The following is a 23209-nucleotide window of genomic DNA, read 5'->3' on the forward strand; positions in this document are numbered from 1 at the left end:
AACCTCCGTAAACATCAGAAAATTCGTACAGGGAGAAACCTTTTGAATGTAACAAATGTGGGAAAGCATTCTGCCAAAAGTCACAGCTCAGGAAGCATCAGAGACTTCATACAGGGGAGAAACCCTATAAATATAAAGAACATGGGAAAACTTTTTGTCAGAAGGCATCCCTCAATGTACATCAGAGAATACACACGGGAGAGAAACCTTATCAAGTAATGAATGTGGAAAATCTTTCTATGATAGTTCAACCCTTGTTAAACATAAGATGATTCACTCAGGGGAGAAACCTTATAAATGTAATGAATGTGGGAAGACCTCCAGCCAGAAACCAAGTCTTGCCACACATCAGAGAAAACACACCGAGGAGAAACACTGTAAAAATAGTGCAGTGAAACCCTCATATCACAATTCAGAGCCTTTGGTATGACAGAAGGTATACCCAGGGAAGCCCTAGATGTAATGAATGGGGGAAATCTAGAAGTCAACTTTGAATTTACTTTAGAGAACTCATGCAGGGAGAAACCCTGGCAATATCATCATCCATGTGGATTTCTTTTTTCCCTCGGCACATAGCTAGTCTGTATATTTCAGTCTATCTTAAATCCACTTGGGACCATGTGAAAGAGATCTTTCCAGTGGGATGTAAGTGTAAATGATGTAATTCACTTCTAGGTCTGAAAGGTTGGTCTCCATGGCAAACTTTTGTGTTCTCTGGTCAGTAAGAATATAGATGCCAGCTGGGGGCAGTGGCTCATGCCTGTAATCCCAGCACTTTGGGAGGCTGCGGTGGGCAGATCACAAGGTCAGAACTTTGAGACCAGGGTGGCCAACATAGTGAAACCTCATCTGTACTAAAAATACAAAAAATTAGCCAGGAGTGGTGGTGGGCATCTGTAATCCTAGCTACTCAGGAGGCTGAGGCAGGAGAATTGCTTGAACCCAGGAGGCAGAGCTTACAGCCACCCAAGATTGCACCACTGCACAACAGCCCAGGCAACAGTGCAAAACTCCATCTCAAAACAAAACAAAACAAAAAAAACAAAAAAAGAATGTAGATGCCTTACATTGAGAGGTCAGCACTCACTGTATCTTGATGAATTCATAGGAGAGTTGAAACTCCTGTCAACATCCCAAATGTTTAGAAGCCTCATCCCTAAATCAAACTCATTGTAATTAGAGAAATCCAGAGATGACAACAAATGTAGAAAAGTCTTGGCCCTGTGTGGTGGCTCAAGCCTGTAATCCCAGTAATTTGGGAGGCTGAGGTGGGTGGATCATCTGAGGTCAGGAGTTCGAGACCAGCATGGCCAAGATGGTGAAACCTTGTCTCTACTAAAATACAAAAATTAGCTGGGCATGGTGGTGCATGCCTGTAATCCCTGCTTCTTGGGAGGCTGAGACATGAGAATTGCTGGCACCAGGAGGCGGAGCTTGCAGTGAGCCAAGATCATGCTACTGCACTCCAGCCTAGGTGACAGAGTAAGACCAAAAAAAAAAAAAAAAAATAGTCTTTACCATAAGGTGGTATCTCATTGAACCTCAGGCAAATAAGAGTAGAATAAAACCTTATAAATATTTGATGTTCTGAAAGTTTTCCACAAAATCATATACTTTGTTATATATCAGAGAATTCGTACAAAGGAAAACAATTTAGAAAACAGATTTATTTTTTTCTTTAGAAAAATGTTTACATAGCCGGGCATGGTGATTTACGCCTCCTATCTCAACACTTTAGGAGGCTGAGGTAGGAGGATTTTGTGACCAGGAGAGATCAGCCTGGGCAACATAGGGAGACCCTGTCTCTATGAAAATAAAAATTTAGCTGGGCATGTGGTGCATGTCCCAGCTACACAAGGAGGCTGAGGCAGGAGGATCATGCTTGAGTCAGGAGTTTGAGGCTGCTGTGAGCTGTGATCATGCCACTGGACTCTAGCCTGGGTGTCAGAGCGAGACCCTATCTTAAAAAAAAAAAGTTTACATTGTGGTAATAAAATTTTTATTAAACATAGTTGGGGTGGTGGCTCATGCCTATAATCTTAGCACTTTGGGAGGCCAAGGTGGGTGGATTGCCTGAACCCAGGAGTTCAAGAGCAGCCTGGACAACATGGTCAAACTCCATCTCTACTAAAATCCAAAAAGTTAGCCATGTATGGTGGTGCATGACTCTAGTCCCAGCTACTTGGGAGGCTGAGACAGGAGAATTACTTAAACCCAGGAGGTGGAGGTTGTAGTGAGCTGAGATCATGGTACTGCACTCCAGCCTGGGCCATAGAGTGAGACTCTGTCTCAAAAAATTAAAAAATAAATAAAATTTTTGTTAAACATAAAAGATTTCCTATGAATGTGGCCACTGCAGAACATGTGTTTTTATAAAACATCACAAATATTCTGAGTAAATCAGGTACACAGAATTAAACTATATGAAGAGTCCTTGAGCTATGGGTTTGGGGGTGATTTATATGTATTTTACATGGCAGGTAATTTCTGTATTTGATTTTTTTCACTGGAACCCCATAGACTCAAACTCAAACATTAAATCCTTAGTTTAATAACCATTGTGTCTTAATTCTTGTAAATCACTGTAGTCTTTTTGTATTTTAATACAGTCTTTTATGTGAAATAATACTTGATACTTTTTTTTTTTAAATTTCAAACTACACTTTAATGATCTCCACCAAGAACTCCTAGTGTTCCCAATGAAATGTGGGTCTCTGGGCCTGGAGGTTTTTTTCTCTCACTCCATTTTTTTCTCCTCAGAAGGAATATAAGTTACAGCTGAATAGAAGAGACGGTTAATTATTTTCATGTCTGTACTTTGCAGTAGTGGGTTGTAGGCCTCCACATTCTAAGAATGTGGAGAATAGAGAAGGAAAGGCTTGGGAGAGTTGAGGCTCTGGGAGTGGGGGTGGGAGTTACCTTGTGTGTGCCACATTAGGGCTGCCTATTACATGATAGAGGTGATATGGAGTTAGGTTTGGCAACTAGAACCATGATCATAGTTGAGCTTGTCATTTATGGCATTACAAGACCAGGACATGTTAAAATGATATGGGAAGCAGCACTATTAAGGCCGTTGAAAGGAAGTCAGAGTTCAAGTATTTGTGCATGAGACACTTCATGTGGTGACAACTTCTAAATTTATAGTTGTCAGGGCAGGAGTAGAGATGTTGATTTGATCTGAGATCAGGTCTGTTCATGTTTATTTCTGGTTGATCAGGAAGTCCAGTTCATTTTACTTTTGTCATGGCAAAATTCTTGCAAGGCTGCTAGTGTTTCATGGAAAAGGTTCAGAACTATATCTGGAAGGTAATCAAAAGACTCCAGTGAGGCAAGGCAGTGAGAGCTGTGCTGAATCCTCATTGTGCACTGGTTCTGAGGGATGTGTGCTTTGAGGTCTCATTGGGATCAGGGCAGAGAGGGCTTGGGTATGTGTCAGAATGAAGGAGGTGGGAGATAAAGAGATATTTCAATCCAATTCCAAGAACGATAAAATCTTATTATTCTATGATCCATTATACACACTTGAATCCACCACAGGTCCAAAAAAGATGCCTTGAAATATCATTACAGGGTACAGGAAATCTGTCTGAATTAGCTTTAATAGGGGTTTGGGGGTATTTCTCCACTGCTAATATTGTCATTATTGGATTGCATTTCTTTCTTTACAGAGGCCTAAACAACCAAGGGGGAACTTGGTCTGTCGGTTTAGAATGCCAGAGATCTACCAGACAGCTTGCTCTTGTGTTGAAAAATATACTGGCTAGTTGTTAGGCCATAATATTGAAGTCCTCATACTTTAAAGCAATGTAATTCTAAGCTTCCATGTCTTATAAATAGCTGTTGACTGACTTGGCTCATAAGAAGGATGGAGAAGGATGAGTTCATGTCCTTTGCAGGGACTTGGATGAATCTGGAAACCATCAGCAAACTGACACAAGAACAGAAAACCAAACACTGCATGTTCTCACTCATAGATGGGTTGTTGAACAATTAGAACACATGGACACAGGGAGGGGAACATCACACACTGGGGTATGTTGGGGGCTGGGGGGCTAGAGAAGGGATAGCAGTGGGTAGGGAGTTTAGGGAGGGATAACATTGGGAGAAATGCCTGATGTAGGTGATGAGGGGATGGAGGTAGCAAAGCACCATGGCATGTGTGTACCTATGCAACAATCCTGCAAGTTCTGCGTGTGTACCCCAGAACTTAAAGTATAATTAAAAAAAGAATTTACTGCATCATAATTCAGGATGCTAAATCAGTGTGTAAAAAGGGATCAATATACAACAAAACTACAAGCAAGGCTGGCATAGACCACACAGCTTCTTTTTCCATTTAAACACTCCCATCTTGTCTCCAAATCTGCTTGACACTGCCTCATTTGACATCATTTGACATTACTTAGTCCGTAAAACTTTACATATTTATAATGGACAACAATAAGACTGGGCAGTTATTGTGGCATAAAAATGGGAGAAAGAAATTACCAGACCATCAAATATGGATGTCATTTTCAAGCCAAATGCTTTATTGATGATAAATTAGCAGTCCCAAATTAACACAGATGTGATAAAATATCTACTTCATTGACAGGTTTTTATTACAAACTATACTTACAGGCTTAAATTGAAAAAACCCATTTCCACAAACTGCTTCCAAATTTTGAATGTTTCACTTGTGATATAGGTAAATAGGGGGCATTTTAGGGACATTTCAATAAATCTTATTTGGGTGAGACTGATTTTTCTTAAAAAGACAAAACTGAGCTGGAAGACATAAAAATAGATTGATTATTTCCTGGTGCCATAACAAAGGAAAACCACAAAAAGTACTTTGCTGCTGACATTTAAAAAATCTTACATCATATAGTTTGTTTGACTTCATTACTTTATACTAAATACTAGGAAGGTACAGAGGAATGGTGAAGAAATGAAACTAGAGAAACAAGGATGTATTTGCATCAAAAAACTGGAAGGAAAAAATGAATTCTTTTCATTGAGCCAAAACTTGACACATTTTAAATATCCTACTACAACCATTTCGTCTACAACTTCCTGGCATATATTAACAGAAATGACCATTTTTACTGAGCTGCCTTTTCAATAAAGATGCCAAACAGTTTTTGTTAGCCACACATTTTTTAAAAAACAATTATTTACATAAAAAATTTAGTGATCAAGTACATAATTTTTACGTTTAGCAAACCTGAATTAGTTTAAGAAAACAACTGAGAATGGTAATGCTCATTGTACTATCCCATAAAATGCTTAGTAAGAAAACCACCCATCTTTCAATATCTTGAAATGTCTATATGGGAAGCCTCAAGTGTGCGGAGCTTCACTTGTATATAACCCAGGAACTATTTGTATGTAGCATATCTATGTTGTTATTTGCCGTTACTTCCTAGTACTGGAAACCATGGTATAGTACAGGAGTTGGCCAAAAATTTTTATAAAATGCTATAAATACTTTTAACCTTCCAAGACACATATTGATTTCTGTCACTTTTTTTAAATCCCCCATCCCCCAATCTTAGCTCATGGATCATTGAAAAAGAGACTCTCGACCAGATTTGGCCTCTGGGCCAAAGTTTGCTTACCCCTTGATATAGTGGTTAGGAACACAGACCTTGAAACTAGACTTCTTGGGCTCAAATCCCAGGTCTGTTCCATATTAGTTGTGTGACCTGGAGCAAATCCTTGAACATATATTCTTTAGTTTCCTCTTCTGCAAAATGATGATACTAGTGTTACCTCCCTCACAGAGTTCCAGTGAGGATTAGGAAGTTAGTAAATAAAGTACTTAGACCAGTGTATAGAACATTCCAAGTGTTAACTCTATTATGAGGAGCATTATTCCTTGCAACAGATTTATAGGAGTTTTTGCAGGTTTTTGATTTGCTACTCAACAGTTATCCCCCACTTATTCCATGCCAGTAGAACCTTGATTTTGTTTCATTGTCTATCTAGAATTGTTAGTTCACCCTAATTTTAAAAAACGTTTCCTGTCCAGCGAAGTACTGAGAATGCTTAATGAAATTTGAGACAACAGGATTTCATAATGATTAACAGATTACATAAGATAGCCCTTTTATTTTGCTAGATGTTCATATGTCTAGACATATGATTCTGTTTTTTGGTCTTGAGGTAAGATCTGACAATAGCAGAACACAAAACTGGGAAGCAGTTAGATCGGTGATGTCTCCAGCAGGTGAACTAGCCAACCCTGTTATATGAAATAATAGTTTTTTTTCCTCATTATACTGATTGAGTTGGGATTTTCTATTTCTTAGAGCTGAAGGGGGTTTAACCAGCTCAGGCATACCTTTTTGAAGAATTATTAATTCATAAATATTAATAGCAGTCTCTGGGGAGCATATGCTTTTAGGAAAAATTGATTGATGGGTAGCTGTGTTTCCATCCCTAGAAATCTCCATGTAGTGAGCCTGATCCTTTGAAGTTATTCACTATTCCATTGTAAGAAACAATGATTCTCTGCTTCATTGCACTTTCATTGCATCAGCACAAGAAAATCACTTGGAAATTACCATTATCTTATGTATATCTTACATTTAAACTATGTTTATTAAGTTAAATTGTTCATTGATCTGTCCCTATGTCCATGTGGACATTTGAAAGGCATACAGAGTCTGAGTGTTGTACAAGGCAGCATTGACTCCTTTCTTCTAGATACCCTAAAGGCCTGCACCATCATGCTATCATGTTCTTGTGGTAGTATTACTAAGCCAACAAATACTAATATCCTTTATGTTTCTGACATTTATTTCACTGACTTCTTTGTGCTCATACAAAAGGTAATGTTTTAGTTAGTATGGCTTTATAATACTTTTATTTATTTCTTTTTCCTAGATGGAGTCTTGCTGTGTCACCCAGAGCTGGAGTGCAATGGTGCAATCTCGGCTCACTGTAACCTCCGCCTCCTGGGTTCAAGCAATTCTCCTGCCTCAGCATGCCAAGTAGCTGGGATTACAGGCATGCGCCACCACACCCGGCTAATTTTTGTATTTTTAGTAGAGACAAGGTTTCACCATGTTGGCCAGGCTGGTCTTGAACTCCTCACCTTGTGATCTACCCACCTCGGCCTCCCACAGTGTTGCAATTACAGGTGTGAGCACCATGCCCAGCCTATAATACATTTAATAAAGAACAGTGCTTTAGACTGGGCACATTGGTTCATGCCTTTAATCCTAGCACTTTGGGAGGCTAAAGTGGGTGGATTGATTGAACCCAGGAGTTTGAGACCAGCCTGGGCAGCATAGTGAAAGCCTGTCTCTACAAAAAAATACAAAAAATTAGCTGGGCATGGTAGCATGTGCCTGTAGACTCAGCTACTCAGGAGGCTGAGCTGGGAGAATTGCCTGAGCCCCAGGGAAGTCAAGGCTACAGTGAGCCGTGTATTGCACCACTGCCATCCAGGCTAGGTGACAGCAAGACCCTCTTTTAAGAACAAAACAAAAAAATCCAACATTTTTCTATTTCTTAAAGTTTTTTTCCCCATATATTTTTTGTTAAAGGTTTTATTTATTCCATTTGTTAGTTTCCCCCACCCCCATACAGAAGTTTTGTGTTCTGACTGGATTTGCATTACCTGAGGGCAAAACACTTTCTCTTGCTTACCTGGATCTTTCCAAGGTCAGGCCAGAGTCCAGGGCTCAGGGCTCAGGTTGCACCTGCTTTTCTGTCTTCTGGACAGTTCCTCAGAATAACCTTAACTTTACCAACTGCCTTGGGGGCAGCTCCCTGAGCTCTGATTTTGCCTCCTCCCTGCCTGGTGGTTCTTCAACAGCAGGGCTCTCTTTGTTTCCAGAAAGTGGAAGTCTCACTTGGATACCCATGCATCTCCAGGTTTTCTTTCCATCTGCTTAAAAAGGTCTTTGGATGCCACAATATGGGGTTATGTGTGATTTTCTTCAGACCAGATTTTCCCACTCTGAATGTGGAGACAATACTGAGCCTTTGGGCTCTAACCTCAACTTGGTATTTGTTTGTCTGACTGAGCAACATTCTAACCACTGCCTACCTGTCTAGTGCACAGCTTTCACTAGCCATCTATCTGACCATGGTTATCTGTGTGACCAATAGAGATGAATGGATCTAAGGACTTTTGCCAGGATGAGTGGCTGGGTGATAATTTGTCTCCTCATTCTTCATAGTTCTGAAGTGCACCTGACTCCCCGCCACCCTGCTACCTCCACACCTTCTTCCATCTGGAACACATTCAAGGGTTTCATAAGCAGATGTAGCTCAGCATACTTCCTGACTTAGCATCCAATGTATAGTTTCATGGACTTGTTCATATGTGAACTGCATATTGCTGGGGAGTGTGTTGATAGCTTCCATTATACTCTCAGAAGAGTCAATAAACCAAGAACCACAGTTTAAACAAGACCCTCAGAAAACTCTCAGATGGCTTAGACTACCCCCAAATGCTATTTTACTGCTTTCTTCTTAAGTTTATGATATATATATATATATATATATATATATATATATATTTTTTTTTTTTTTTTTTTTTTACATCGGTCTAGCAACCAAAGGAATGTTTTACTACTTTTCAAATCTGCTCTGAGAGACAGGTTTGAGAGTTGGAGTTGAGGATCAGGGCTGCATTTAGAATTCCATGATCAAGTGTGTGGACCCAGCAATTGCTATTATGGTAACGTTGGTGGCTGTGAGAAATTTGCATAAGTGGTTTCCAAGAGAGGTCAAAGGGAGCCCATCTGATCCTTCCTTGCCTAGTGGTCTCCTTTAGCACAGGACAGAAGAGCATTCTCTCTGTGGCTCATCCAGAGCCCTTTTGCTCTAAACTGAGAGATTAAGAATAAGACGTCGGGTATCTTTCTGCATTGGGATAAGTAAGGACAATGCATGTTCTGTGGGAAGGATAGCTTTTACACCCAGAACTGTCTGAGATTTTACCATTAAGTTACATCAAAAACATTAAAATAGGGGAAATGAAACTTGCAAATAAGAATGAATCTAGTGAAGAGAGATCCAAGATGGCCAGTTAGGAGGAGCTCGGGATTGCAGGTCTGAGTGAAAGCGCAGAGGGTGAGTGGATGCCCCATTTCCAGACGGATTTTTACTGCCCACAGACCAGGAGATTCACAGGCGGAGGAGCCCCACAGGTCACCAGCTCGGCTGTTTTGGCTGGTGCGGCTGTTTGGCCTGCACCCTGGTGCAGCGGTTCCCAGTGCAGAGTGAGCGAGATTGTGTCCCCTCTTAGCCAGCAAGGGGGAGCTGAAATGGGGAGCCAGGCCAGGAGATTCCCAGGCAAAAAAGCACCACAAATCTCAGAGCCACAGTTTCAGCTGGCACAGTGGCTCCCGGTGCAGAGTAAACGAGACGGTGTCCCCTCTTAGCCAGCAAGGGGAGCTGAAACAGGGAGCCAGGACAGGAGATTCCTGGGCAAAAAAGCACCATGAATCTCAGAGCTGCGGTTTCAGCCAGCGCAGCAGCTCCCAGGTCAGAGTAAACAAGACTTTGTCCCCTCTTAGCCAGCAACGGTAGCTGAAGCAGGGATCCAGGCCAGGAGATTCCTGGGCAAAAAAGCACGACGAATCTCAGAGCTGTGGTTTCAGCCAGCGCAGTGGGTCACTACATGGGAAATCACACAGATCCCAGCACCTATTCAACAGGCGACCAGGTCACCTGGTAGAGAGCCAACCATTCAACTAAAAAACAAAAGGCTCTGAGGTAGGGAGCCAGGTGACCAGGCCCGGCTGGTCCCACCCCCACAAAAACAAAAACAAAAACAAAAAAACAGCAATTGGAAATGCTCTGGGTTGAGACTTTCACGGCAAGTACAACTGAACCCGGGGTGGTCCAGCTCTGTGGAGGAGGGGCATCCACCATTACGGAGGTAGCCTGCAGTTCCCAAGGCAACCTGCTGTTGCCAAGGCAACCCACCATTACAGAGAGAATCCATCACAACAGAGGAGGGCCAACATAGCGGAAGCAGTTCTAACTACACCCATATAAACAGGACTGCAGGGAAGTTCCCATGGCAGCTGGGCAGAGGCCACAGCAGCTCAGCGAAGCCTCTGCAGGCTGAGAGTGACTAGGCTGCCTCCTTGTGGGCAGGGAAAACAGCAGCAGCACAGCGGAAACTCATGAAGCCCTAACTCCCTGGGACAGAACACCTGGGGGAAAAAAAAGGGGGGTTATGAGTTCTGCTGATGCAGACGTAAACTTACCAAAATCAGAAATTCAGCAACTACAAAGTCAACAGGTGGATAAATCCACAAAGATGGGAAGAAACCAGTGCAAAAAGGATGAAAACACCCGAAACCAGAACACCTCTCCTCCTACAAGGGATCACAACTCCTAACCAGCAAGGGAACAAGAATGGATGGAGAATGAGTGTGATGAAATGACAGAATCAGCCTTCAGAAAGTGGATAATAAGAAACTTCTGTGAGCTAAAAGAACATGTTCTAACCCAATGCAAAGAAACTAAGAACCTTGAAAAAAGACTTGACGAAATGCTAACAAGAATGGACAACTTAGAGAGGAATATGAGTGAATTGATGGAGCTGAAAAACACAACACGAGAACTTCATGAAGCATGCATAAGTTTCAACAGACAAATTGACCAAGTAGAAAAAAGGATATCAGAGGTCGAAGATGAACTCAATAAAATAAAACGAGAAGTCAAGATTAGAGAAAACAGGGTAAAAAGGAATGAACAAAGTCAACAAGAAATATGGGACTATGTGAAAAGACTTAATCTACGTTTGATAGGTGTACCTGAATGTGACGAAGTGTAAATGATTCAATTTACTAATTTTTGATTGTGGAAAACAATGTGTTGATTCCTCAAGTATCTAGAATCAGAAATACCATTTGACCCAGTAATCCCATTATAGGGTATATAACAAAAGGATTATAAATCCCTGCATTATTAAGACACATTCACATGTATGTTTACTGTGGCACTGTTCACGATTGCAAAGACATGGAACCAAGCCAAATGCCCATCAATAATAGACTAGATAAAGAAAATGTGGCACATATATACCATGAAATACCATACAGCCATAAAAAAAGGATGAGGTCATGTCCTTTGAAGGGACACAGATGAAGCAGAAAACCATCGTTCTCAACAAACTAGCACAAGAACAGAAAACCAAACACCACATGTTGTCACTCATAAGTGAGAGTTGAAGAATGAGAACACATAAACACAGGGAGGGGAACATCACACAATGGGGCCTATCAGGGCTAGGAGGTAAAGAGAGGGACAGCATTAGGCAAAATACCTAATGTAGATAAAGGGATGATGGATGCAGAAAACCACCATGGCATGTGTATGCCTGTGTAACAAACCTGCACGTTCTGCACATGTACCCCATAACTTGAAGTGTATATATACATATGTACACACACACACACACACACACATATATATATGGGACATGGATGAACCTGGAAACCATCATTCTCAGCAAACTGACACAAGAACGGAAAGTCAAACACCGCATGTTCTCACTCATAGGTAGATGTTGAACAATGAGAACACATGGACACAGGGAGGGGAGCATCACACACTGGGGTCTGTGGGGGGAACTAGGGGAGGGACAGTGTGAGGTAGGGAGGGATAGCATGGGGAGAAATTCCAGATATAGGTGATGGGGATGGAGGCAGTAAACCACATTGCCATGTATGTACCTATGCAACAATCCTGCATGTTCTTCACATGTTCAAGACCAACCTGGACAACATGGTGAAACCTCATCTCAAAAAAAAAATGGCCTTCCTTTAAGTTTGAATGGCTGGCCAAGGGAATGATAGACAAACCATTGGCCGTGTGTTTAGGGTGATGACTGAAGTCGGAGGACAACCAGGGCATTCAGATCAGTTTCCATATATTGAGTCATGGCTAAATGTAACCTAGATATGCCCTAAGTGTTTGCAACCTTGTCTAGCCACCTACTGCAAAGCCTCAGTGGCACGTGGAGGGAAAGGAGGCCAAGAAACCTACAGACCCCAAGCTCACAAGGTAAGAGAAGGAAGGGCAAGAGGCACCAGAGAAACCAACTTTACAGGCTCCCCCTGAAGAAAGAGAAGTTCCATCTCCTTATGCTCCAATCTATCCATCCCTAGCACACCTGAGGCAAGGTGAAGAGCGAGGGTCAGGAGCCCATGCTGTGCCAGGCCTAGGCCCAGGGTCTCAAGTAGAGTCAGATTCAGAGGGCAGCTCACTGTCTCCCCCACATAAGGAAAGAAGAGAGAAAGAGAAAAAGAATGATGTGGCTAATTAATTTCTGATGTTGCTGTACTCAGGCTTTGCAGATGCCTCTCTGTGAAACACGGGCACCAGCCTATCTAGATGAGCAGAGGCAGGTTCGTGGTGAGCAAAGAATCTTTGTCCACCAGCCCTTTTCCACTATCAACCTTTTAAATTGGAAACAACACACCCCCTTCTTCACAGAGAAGCCCCAAGCACTAATTGATCTGATACAGTCCATGTTTGCTACTCATAATCCTAATTGGCTGGAATGCCAAGAACTGCTGTTAACATCATTTAATACAGAAGAGTGCAGGAAAATAAACCAAGCAGCTCTGCAATGGCTAGAAAATAATGCACCAGCAGGCACTGATGATACCTTGCAATATGCAGTGCAACATTTCCCTCACATAGACTTTAAGTGGGACCCCAATAAAGAGGAGGAGCTGGGAAACCTACAAACATACAGGGCTGCACTTTTAAATGGGATGAAGGCAGCTGGAAGAAGATAATAAATATAGGGCAAGTCTCAGAGGTCTGCCAAAAACCTGATTGAAGCCCAAGTGAATTTTATGAGAGGCTCTGTGAAGTATGCTGGCTTTATACCCCATTTGACCCAGAAGCCCCTGCCAAGCAATGTATGGTGAATGTGGCTTATCAGCCAGACACAAGGAGACATTAGGTGGAAGCTACAGAAGCTAGAAGGATTTGAGAGCAAGGATGCTACCAAATGCATACAGGTGGATACACAGGTGTTTCACAATCTAGAGGAAGAAGCTGAAAGAAAGGCGAAGCACAAGGCAAAAGAAAAGGCAAACTAGTTAGCGGCTGCCTTAGTTGAGAGGGGATCTGGTGTAATGAGAGGATGTGGAAGAGGATACGCAAGAGGGCGTGGGAAAGGCGTAGTCAGACTGGGGCCTAAAACTTGGTCCGGATTAGAGAGAGATCAATGTGTGGTGTGCAAGAAGAAAGGACATTGAAAAAATGAGTGCCCAGAGTAGTATATGAAGATCAGGTAGCCCCACACAGCCAACAGTTTTACCCCCATACAGTGTCTAGACCATCAGCAGAAAGTCAGCCAAATAATCAGGACACAGGCTTAATTGGCTTGGCTGGTGTAGACAGCTATGAAGACTGAAACAGACCACACTCCATTTCTCTAGGCCCGGAGGGTGTATGGTCAGGGTAGAGATAGGGGGCCAATAAATACATTTTCTGGTAAACATAGGTGCTGAGCATTCGGTGGTGACAAAATGGTGGGGCCACTGTCTAAAACTTATACCATCATTATTGGGGCCACAGGAGTGTCAGAAGAAAAGACCCTTCTGCCAGTCAAAAAGATGTGTTATTGGAGGGTGGGAGGTCCAGCATGAATTCCTGTATCTCCCCAGCAGTCCTGTCCAAGCCTGTAATCCCAGCACTTTGGGAGGCCAAGGTGGGTGGATCATGAGGTCAAGAGATCAACCATCCTGGTCAACATGGTGAAACCCTGTCTCTACTAAAAATACAAAAAATCAGCTGGGCATGGTGGCGCGTGCCTGTAATCCCAGCTACTCAGGAGGCTGAGGCAGGAGAATTGCCTGAACCCAGGAGGCGGAGATTGTGGTGAGCCCAGATTGCACCATTGCACTCCAGGCTGGGTAACAAGAGCAAAACTCCATCTCAAAAAAAAAAAAAAATGGATTTGCTTCAAAAGTTACAAGCACAGATTTTCTTTAAAACAGAGGGGACACAACTCTAGATTTTAACCAATCAAGAGTTATGGTATTAGCCCTCACAGTACCACAAGCTGAAGAATGGCAGCTACTTACTTGGACCAGGCTTCCCCAAGGGTTCAAGAACTCCCCCACTATATTCAGTGAGGCCCTAGCATCTGACGTCAATGTCTACACCCCACCAAACAAAGACTGTGTCCTCCTGCAGTACGTGGATGATATTCTTTTAGCAGCCCCCACTTTAGAGAATTGTCACAGAGGAACTCAAGACCTTCTCTACCTTCCATGGAAGGCAGGTATAAAGCATCCAGAAAGAAAGCCCAGGTTTGTTGTGGGAGCATCACATACTTGGGGTTTGTCCTAAGCCAAGGGCAGGGTATGCTAGGTAGTGCGTGCAAGGAAGCAGTCTGTAGAATTCTAACCCCAACCTCCTGATGAAAAGTAAGAGAGGTCCTAGGGGCAGCAACGTTTGGCTGTATTTGGATTTCAAATTTCTCACTAATGGCAAAAATCATTACATGAAGTCACCAAAGGGGGGAAACAGGAACCCTTTATCTGGGGACCTGAGCAACAAAAACCATTTAATGCAATCAAAGCAGCTCTAGTTAGGGCCCCCGTCTTAGGACTGCTGGACATAACTAAGTCCTTGTTCCTTTACATATATGAGGAAAAGGGCATGGCTATTGGGGCCTTAACTCAGATTCTAAGATTATGGCACCACCCAACCTATCTAAGCAACTGAACTCAGATTCTAAGATTATGGCACCACTCAGTAGCCTACATATCTAAGCAACTCAACTCAGTAGCTCAGGTATGGCCACCCTGCTTTTTTTTTTTTGAGACAGTGTCTCACTCTTGCCAGGCACCAGGCTGGAGTGCAGTGGCATAATCTTGGCTCACTACAACCTCTGCCTCCTGGGTTCAAGCAATTTTCCTGCTTCAGTACTCCTGAGTAGCTGGGACTACATGCACATGCCACCATGCCCAGCTAATTTTTGTATTTTTAGTAGAGATGGGGTTTCACCATGTTGGCCAGGATGGTCTTGATCTCTTGACCTCGTGATCCACCCACCTCACCCTCTCAAAGTGCTGGAATTACAGGCATGAGCCACTGCACCCGGTCTGGCCACTCTGCTTTAAGGCCCTTGCTGCTACAGCCATGCTCATACAGGAAGCTGATAAACTGACCTTAGGATAGCAGTTGGGTGCTGCACTCTGTCCTAATGCTAATGGATCAAAGAGGACATCACTGGCTGCCAAATCCTTGGATGACCCAATACCAGGGATTCATGTGAAAATCCCAGCATAACTTCAGAAACTGTAAACACTCTTAACCCTGCTACTTTGCTCCCACTAGAGTCGGGAGCTCCCCTTCATGACTTCATAAAAACAGTAGATAAAGTTTTCTCTGGCAAGAAAGATCTCACACATCGCCCCCTCCAAAGTCCTGATGTTGAATACTCTACAGATGGTAGTAGCTTTGAAACAGAAGGAGTCTGGCTGGCTGGATATGCATTTGTAACTTTAGATTCAATAGTAGAGTCCCAAAGACTGCTGATAGGAACATCAGCCAAGAGAACAGAATTAATAGCCTTAACAAGAGCACTGTTGCTAACTAAGGGTAAAAGAGAGAACATATACACTGACTCAAAGTATGCTTTTGCTACACTGCATGTACATGAGAGCATATACAAAAAAAAAGAGGACACTTAACTGCTCAAGGAACAAGTGTAAAGTATCCAGAAGAGATCTTACAACTTTTAGATGCGATATGGGAACCAAAGGGATAGCTGTCATACACTGCTGAGGCCATCAGAAAGGTGAAACCCTAGAGGCCAAGAAAACAGAAAAGCAGATGCAGAAGCTAGATGTGCAGCAATGAATACCCCACCTTCTAGCATAGTGGCCGGAAAGACAGCATGCGCCCTGCCTCTCCTAACAGAACCCTTCCCTCTAGAAAAAAATTACCCCCAAAATGAGAAGACCTGGTTTGCTCAAGAAAATTGAGCCTATACTAAAGAAGGATGTGGAAATTATCAGATGGAAGATTAGCTATTCCTGAAGTAATAGGGCCCAGGTTTGTAAACAGCACTAGAAACGCTGAGGAGGCACCACCTCTATGTGTCACAGCTCACTGTCATCTCCCGAGCCATTTATGAACAATCCTTAATCTGTGCTTACAGCAACCCACAACAAGGGTCAACCTGGCCTCCAGGAATTCAAGAAGCAGGAGCAGCATCTTGTGAAAATTTGTTTGTAGATTTTACAGAATTGCCATCAGCAGGAGGCTATTGCTATATATTACTGTCTGTCTGTACCTACTTGTGTTGGGTAGAGGCTTTCCCCACAAGGACAGAAAAGGCAAGTGAAGTAACTAGAATATTATTAAAAGATATTATCCCCAGATTGGGCTACCTTCAACTATAGGCTCAGACAATGGCTCAAAATTTGTAGCCAAAATTTTCCAAGACCTAACATGGCTGTTGAAAATAAACTGGAAATTGCATACTGCCTATCTCCCACAGAGCCCTGGAAAAGTTGAGCATATAAATTGAATGCTCAAACAACTATTAAAGAAATTCTGCCAGGAAACCCATCTGCAATAGGATCAGGTCTTGCCCATGGTTCTTCTCCGAATCAGGTGTGCTCCCACCTAACAGATGAAGTATTCACTCTATGAAATTTTGTTTGGCCAGCCACCACCAATCATCACCCAAATTAAAGGGGACATGAGAGACTTAAAAGAATTAACCCTAAGAAATGAAATGCAGGCCTTAGGCATGACTATGCAAGAAATACAAGGCTGGATTAAAGAAAAATTACCTATCAGCCTAAGAGACCCAGTACATCTCTTCAAACCTGGAGACTCAGTTTAGGTTAAAAAGTGGAACCCGACTACCTTAGCGCCAACTTAAAATGGGCCCCATATTGTAATTTTGTTGAACCTGACTACTGTTAAGGTTGCAGGCATTGTGCCCTGGATTCATCATAGCCACTTAAAACCCACAGCAGCCCAGGAGAAGTGAACAAGATCCTGAACACCCAAACAAGCTGATCCTGAGATGAGACCAACTGCCAATGAAGGTGGCAGCCCTGCTCTAGTCACACCACCGGAAGCTGACCAGTCAACGCATGACTGAAGCTTAAGAAGTCATCAAAATTCATTGTAGTCTGAAATTTTATGTCTAATTGCTATTATAGTATTGTTAACTATTCTATTACTATGGTGTCATCTTTGCCAACCCTTATGTCCAAGAAAAGGACACTACTCTGCCCCTGTGTAGTGGTATAGAAATGTTAATTTTTATTCTATTGTTAACTTCATTATCTGTACAAAAGGAAGGGAAACTGGTAAAAAAATGTACTTACTGCCTGCAGACTACTTGGATTGGGAATACAGTAGTTAAGACCTTGTTGCATCAAACATATTATAAGTGTACAGAGACTCAGCTAGGGGCTTATACTTACAATTGAACAATTTATTCAGTTTGTAACTCAGGCAATGGCCACCTTATGTATGTTATGTCCCTAAGTCTGTGCATGGGACCTGGTTTGAAATATGAATGGAGTCAAAAGAATGTCCTCTTTGAAACAGGACTGAGGTCCCACCATTCCATAAGGGATCCTTTGTATTTTGATGCCTGCCAAGCAACATACTCAGGCATAGTCTATTCTGCTATCTATGGTAACCTAACCTGGGAAAGACATCATAGCAAACTTCATAAGTATGTGTGTAAGCCAAGAGTTGCTCCACCTTGCACCCCTGCAACCCCAGAAAAGGACTGTAGGTACTGTACAACATGGTTCCCTGCTGGGTACTCTAAACGGTCATATCAGGGACCAATTGTGCTTACCAAAATGCCAACAAAGCCAAATTATGAAATGAAAACCTGCAATCCTATAAAGCTTACTATCCAGAATCTACAAAGAACTTAAATTTACAAGAAAAAAAGCAAACAACCCCATCAAAAAGCATATGAAGGATATGAACAGACACTTCTCAAAAGAAAACATTTATGCAGCCAACAAACATATGAAAAAAAGCTCATCATCACTTGTCATTAGAAAAATGCAAATCAAAACCACATTGAGATGTCATCTCATGCCAGTTAGAATGTGATCATTAAAAAATCAAAAGACAACAGATGCTGGAGAGGATGTGGAAAAATAAAAATTCTCTTACAATGTTGGTGGGAGTGTAAATTAGTTCAACCATTGTGGAAGACAGTGTGATGATTTTTCAAGGATCTAGAACTAGAAATACCATTTGACCCAACAATCCCATTACTGGGTATATACCCAAAAGATTATAAAACATTCAATTGGGGGACTTCCACCAAGATGGCTGAATGGGAAAAGCTCCAGAGCACAGTTACCAGTGAGAGTGATGCAGAAGGTGAATCATCTCTGCATTTCCAACCGAGGTACCAGGTTCATCTCAATGGGACTGGTTGGACAGTGGGTGTAGCCCACAGAGGGCAAACCAAGGCAGGGCATGGCACTGCCTCTCACCTAGAAATTGCAACTGGCTGGAGGACTCCCCTCTCTCCCAACGGAGGCCATCAGGGACTTTTCCCCTCTGGCACTCTGGTTCAGATACTGCACTTCTCCATGGTCTTTACAACCCACAGACCAGGAGATCCCCACTGGGCCAACAAGTGCCATGAGTTATTAGTACAGATATGAGTGCCCATTCCAGTAGGCGATGCAGGTTGCAATGCAAATCTGGATGGCTGTTTTGGTTGGTGCCTGTAGTGCCTGTGAGACAGAGCTTGCCACTCCCCAGAAAGAGGGGGAGCTGAAGGCAGGGAGCCAAGTAAAATGGCTTGGTGGGTCCCACTCCCACAAAGACCAGCAAACTAAAGAGAGAAGAATCAAGTAAATGCAAAAAAATTAAGGGGATATCACCACCGATTTCACAGAAATACAAACTACCATCAAAGATTACCACAAACAGCTCTATGCACATAAACCAGTAAATCTAGAAGAAATGGATAAATTCCTGGACACTTAAACTCTCTCAAGACTAAACCAGGAAGAAGCTGAATCCCGAATAGAGCAATAATAAGACCTGAAGTTGAGCTGGTACCATTTCTTCAGAAACTATTCCAAAAAATAGAAAAAAAGGGAATCCTCCCTAATTCATTTTATGAGACCAACATTATCCTGATACTCAAACCTGGAAGAGACACAACTAAAAAAGAAAACTTCAGGACAATATTCATGATGAACATCGATGCCAAAATCTTCAATAAAATATTGGCAAAACAAATGCAACAGAACATCAAAAAGCTTATCCATCATGATCAAGTAGGCTTCATCTCAGAGATGCAAGGCTGGTTCAACATACACAAATATATAAACATAATCTATCACATAAACAGGACCAAAGGAAAAAAAACACATGACCATCTTGATGGATGTAGAGAAGGCCTTTGACAAAATTCAACAGCCCTTTATGCTAAAAACGTTCATTAAACTAGGCATTGATGGAACGTATCTCAAAATAATAAAAGATATTTATGACAAACCCACAACCAATATCATACTGAATGGGCAAAAACTGGAAGCATTCCCTTTGAAAACTGGTACTAGGCAAGTGTGCCCTCTCTCACCATTCCTATTCAACATAGTATTGGAAGTGCTAGCCTTAGCAATCAGGCAAGAAAAAAAAGGATATTCAATTAGGAAGGGAGGAAGTCAGATTGTCTCTATTTGCAGAAGACATGCTTGCATATTTAGAAGACCCCATTGTCTCAGCTCCAAATCACCTTAAGATTATAAGCAACTTTAGTAAAGTCTCAGGATACAAAATCAATGTGCAAAAATCATAAGCTTTCCTATACACCAATTACAGACAGAGAGCAAAATCATGAGTGAACTCCCATTCACAATTGCTACAAAGAGAATAAAATACCTAGGAATACAACTAACAAAGGATGTAAAGGACCTCTTCAAGGATAACTATGAACCACTGCTCAAGGAAATAATAGGGGACACAAACAGATGGTAAAACATTCCATGCTCATGGTTATGAAGAATCAATATTGTGAATATGGCCATACTGCCCAAAGTAATTTATAGATTCAATACTATCCCCAGAAAGCTACCATTGACCTTCTTCACAGAACTGGAAAAAAACACCTTAAACTTTATATGAAAAAACAAACAAAAAGCTCACATAGCCAAGAGAATCCTAAGCAAAAAGAACAGAACTGGAGGCATCACACTAACTGACTTCAAACTATACTACAAGGCTACAGTAATCAAAACAGCATGGCACTGGTACCAAAACAGAGATATAGACCAATGGAACAGAACAGAGGCCTTGGAATTAATGCCACACATCTAAAACCATCTGATCTTTGACACATCTGCCAAAAACAAGCAATAGAGAAAGGATTTCTTGTTTAAGAAATGGTGTTGGGAAAACTGGCTAGCTATGTACAGAAAGCTGAAACTGGACCCCTTCCTTACAACTTTACACAAAAATTAACTTCAGATGGATTAAAGATTTAAACATAGCAAAGACTTTTGGCATGCCATGGCCTGCAGGCACCCGGCACACACCTCCCTACCACCAGGATGCCCAAAGGAAGGTCAGCTCCGCCAAAGGGGCCGCCAAGGAAGAGCCCAAGAGGAGATCCACGTGGTTTTCAGCGAAACCTCCTGAAAAAGTGGAAGCAAAGCTGAAAAAGGCAGCAGCAAAGAATAAATCTTCAGACAAAAAAGTGCAAACAAAAGGGAAAAGGGGAGCAAAAGGAAAACAGGCTGAAGTTGCTAACCAAGAAACTAAAGATTTACCTGCAGAAAATGAGGAAATGAAAACTGAGGAGAGTCCAGCCTCTGATGAAGCAGGAGAGAAAGAAGCCAAGTCTGATTAATACCGTATACCATGTCTCCCTTCTTGTACAATCCAGAGGAATATTTTTACCAACTATTTTGTAAATGCAAATTTTTCATAGCTCTAGAAACATTTTTAAGAAGGAGGGAATCCCATCTCATCCCATTTTTTAAGTGTAAATGCTTTTTTTTAAGTAGTGAAATCATTTTCTGGTTGTTTATTTTTTGGTACAACCAGAAAATAGTGTGGGATATTGAATTATGGGAGGCTTTACTGTCTCGGGTGTCAGCTTAACATTCCATAGATGGGGGATTAGTTTTTATATCCTATAATACAAAGCATGTTAAATGGCAATATGGGGTCAGTCCTACATTTAATGTCTTGAACATTTTAAATTACTTCTATTCCCATGTTTTTTAGTAGAATTGTTTCCCAGAGAAAACCACTCTAATTGTGGCTCTCCCTGTCAGAATTGTGTGCACTCTGTAACATCTTTGGTGTGGTAGTCCTGTTTTCCTAATAACTTTTTTACTGTGCTGTGAACGATTAAAAATTTGAACATGTAGTGTACATGCTATTCAGTCATGAATTGCTGGGATGTATGTAACAGCTTATCAACATGTGAAGATACAGGTACTTGATGGCCTCTTAAGGAAAATTTACATCTAAATTTTAAGCTGGAAAGTCACTGGAATAATTTTAAAAAAGAATTACAATACATGGCTTTTTAGATTTTTGTTACATATGTTAAGAATTGTGTACAAATTGAAATTATACTGATCCTCAACCAATAAAATCTCAATTATGAAACAGCAAAAAAAAAAAAAAAAAAAAAAAAGATTTAAACGTAAGACATAACACCATAAAAATCCAGAAGAATTAGCTGGGCATGGTGGCGCGTGCCTGTAATCCCAGCTACTCAGGAGGCTGAGGCAGGAGAATTGCCTGAATCCGGGAGGCGGAGGTTGCGGTGAGCCGAGATCGCGCCATTGCAATCCAGCCTGGGTAACGAGCGAAACTCCATCTCAAAAAAAAAAAAAAAAAATCCAGAAGAAAACCTAAACAATACTGTACAGGACATAGGCATAGGCAAGGACTTCATGACTAAAATACCAAAAACAATGGCAACAAAAGCCAAAATAGGCAAATGGAATCTAATTAAACTCCAGAGCTTCCACACAGCAAAAGAAATAATCATTAGAGTGAACCAGCAAAAAACAGAATGGGAGAAAATTTTCACAAGCTACCCATCTGACAAAGGGCTAATATTCAGCATCTACAAAGAACTAAAGAAAATTTACAAGAAAAAAGCAAACAACTTCGTCAAAAAGTGGATGAAAGATATGAACAGGCACTTTTCAAAAAAAGACATTTATGTAGCCAACAAACATATGAAAAAATGCTCATCACTGACCATTAGACAAATGCAAATCAAAATCACATTAAGACACCATCTCACACCAGTTAGAATGGAGATCATTAAAAAATCTGGAGACAACAGTTGCTGGAGAGGATGTGGAGAAATAAGAATGCTTTTACAATTGGTGGGAGTGTAAATTAGTGCAACCATTGTGGAAAGCAGTGTGACAATTCCTCAGGCATCTAGATATAGAAATGCCATTTGACCCAGCAATCCCATTATTGGGTATATACTCAAAGGATTATAAATTGTTCTATTATAAAGACACATGCACACCTATGCTCATTGTGGCACTGTTTACAATAGCGAAGACTTTGAACCAACCCAAATGCCCATCAATGATAGTCTAGATGAAGAAAATATGCACATATACAACATAGAATACTATGCAGCCATAAAAAATGATGAGTTCATGTCCTTTGAGGGAAATGGATGAATCTGGAAACCATCAATCTCACAAAGATGACACAAGAGCAGAAAACTGAACACCACATGTTCTCACCCATAAGTGGGTGTTGAACGATGAGGACACATGGACACAGGGAGGGGAACATCACACACCAGGACCTGTCAGAGGGTGGGGAGGCAAAAGGAGGAATAGCAGGGTGTAGGGAGACTGGGGAGGGCTAACATTAGGAGAAATACTTAATGTAGATGACAGGGTGATGGTTGCAGCAAACCACCATGGCACGTGTATACCCATGTAACAAACCTGCATGTTCTCCACATGTACCCCAGAACTTAAAACATACATATATATAAAAGCACCTTCTACCTTTACTGGGTGATTGACAGCAGGCTGATATGTACACATATTATCAGTCCATGTCCAACTATTCTGTTAGCAATACCAGAGTGTGAGTTTAATATTTGAAGAACATTAAGCTATTAATTTAATATGATCCCATCACTGCTTCTGGTTCCAAATTCTTAGTAGAACCAAAGGGTGCCAAGGATGCCAATGTATGCCGGGAGGAG

The 23209-nt window shown here is 41.7% G+C and overlaps 1 protein-coding gene across 1 annotated transcript; it reads left to right on the plus strand.

Annotated features, from left to right (window-relative positions):
- Positions 1 to 19671: 19671 nt before the first annotated feature.
- LOC105705684 (non-histone chromosomal protein HMG-14-like) lies at positions 19672 to 21205 on the plus strand. Its single transcript, XM_064362893.1, has one exon. It carries the CDS (start codon positions 20507 to 20509, stop codon positions 20849 to 20851), a length of 345 nt encoding a protein of 114 aa, XP_064218963.1. The 5' UTR covers positions 19672 to 20506; the 3' UTR covers positions 20852 to 21205.
- Positions 21206 to 23209: the final 2004 nt, after the last annotated feature.

This window comes from Aotus nancymaae, unplaced genomic scaffold, assembly GCF_030222135.1.
Source record: "Aotus nancymaae isolate 86718 unplaced genomic scaffold, 86718_ANA_hifiasm-v0.15.2.pri h1tg000049l, whole genome shotgun sequence".
In the NCBI taxonomy this organism is placed as follows: domain Eukaryota; kingdom Metazoa; phylum Chordata; class Mammalia; order Primates; family Aotidae; genus Aotus; species Aotus nancymaae.

What these genes read in the sequence shown, in the direction of transcription:
- LOC105705684 (XM_064362893.1), top strand. Translation starts at nt 20,507, where the DNA reads ATGCCATGGCCTGCAGGCACCCGGCACACACCTCCCTACCACCAGGAT.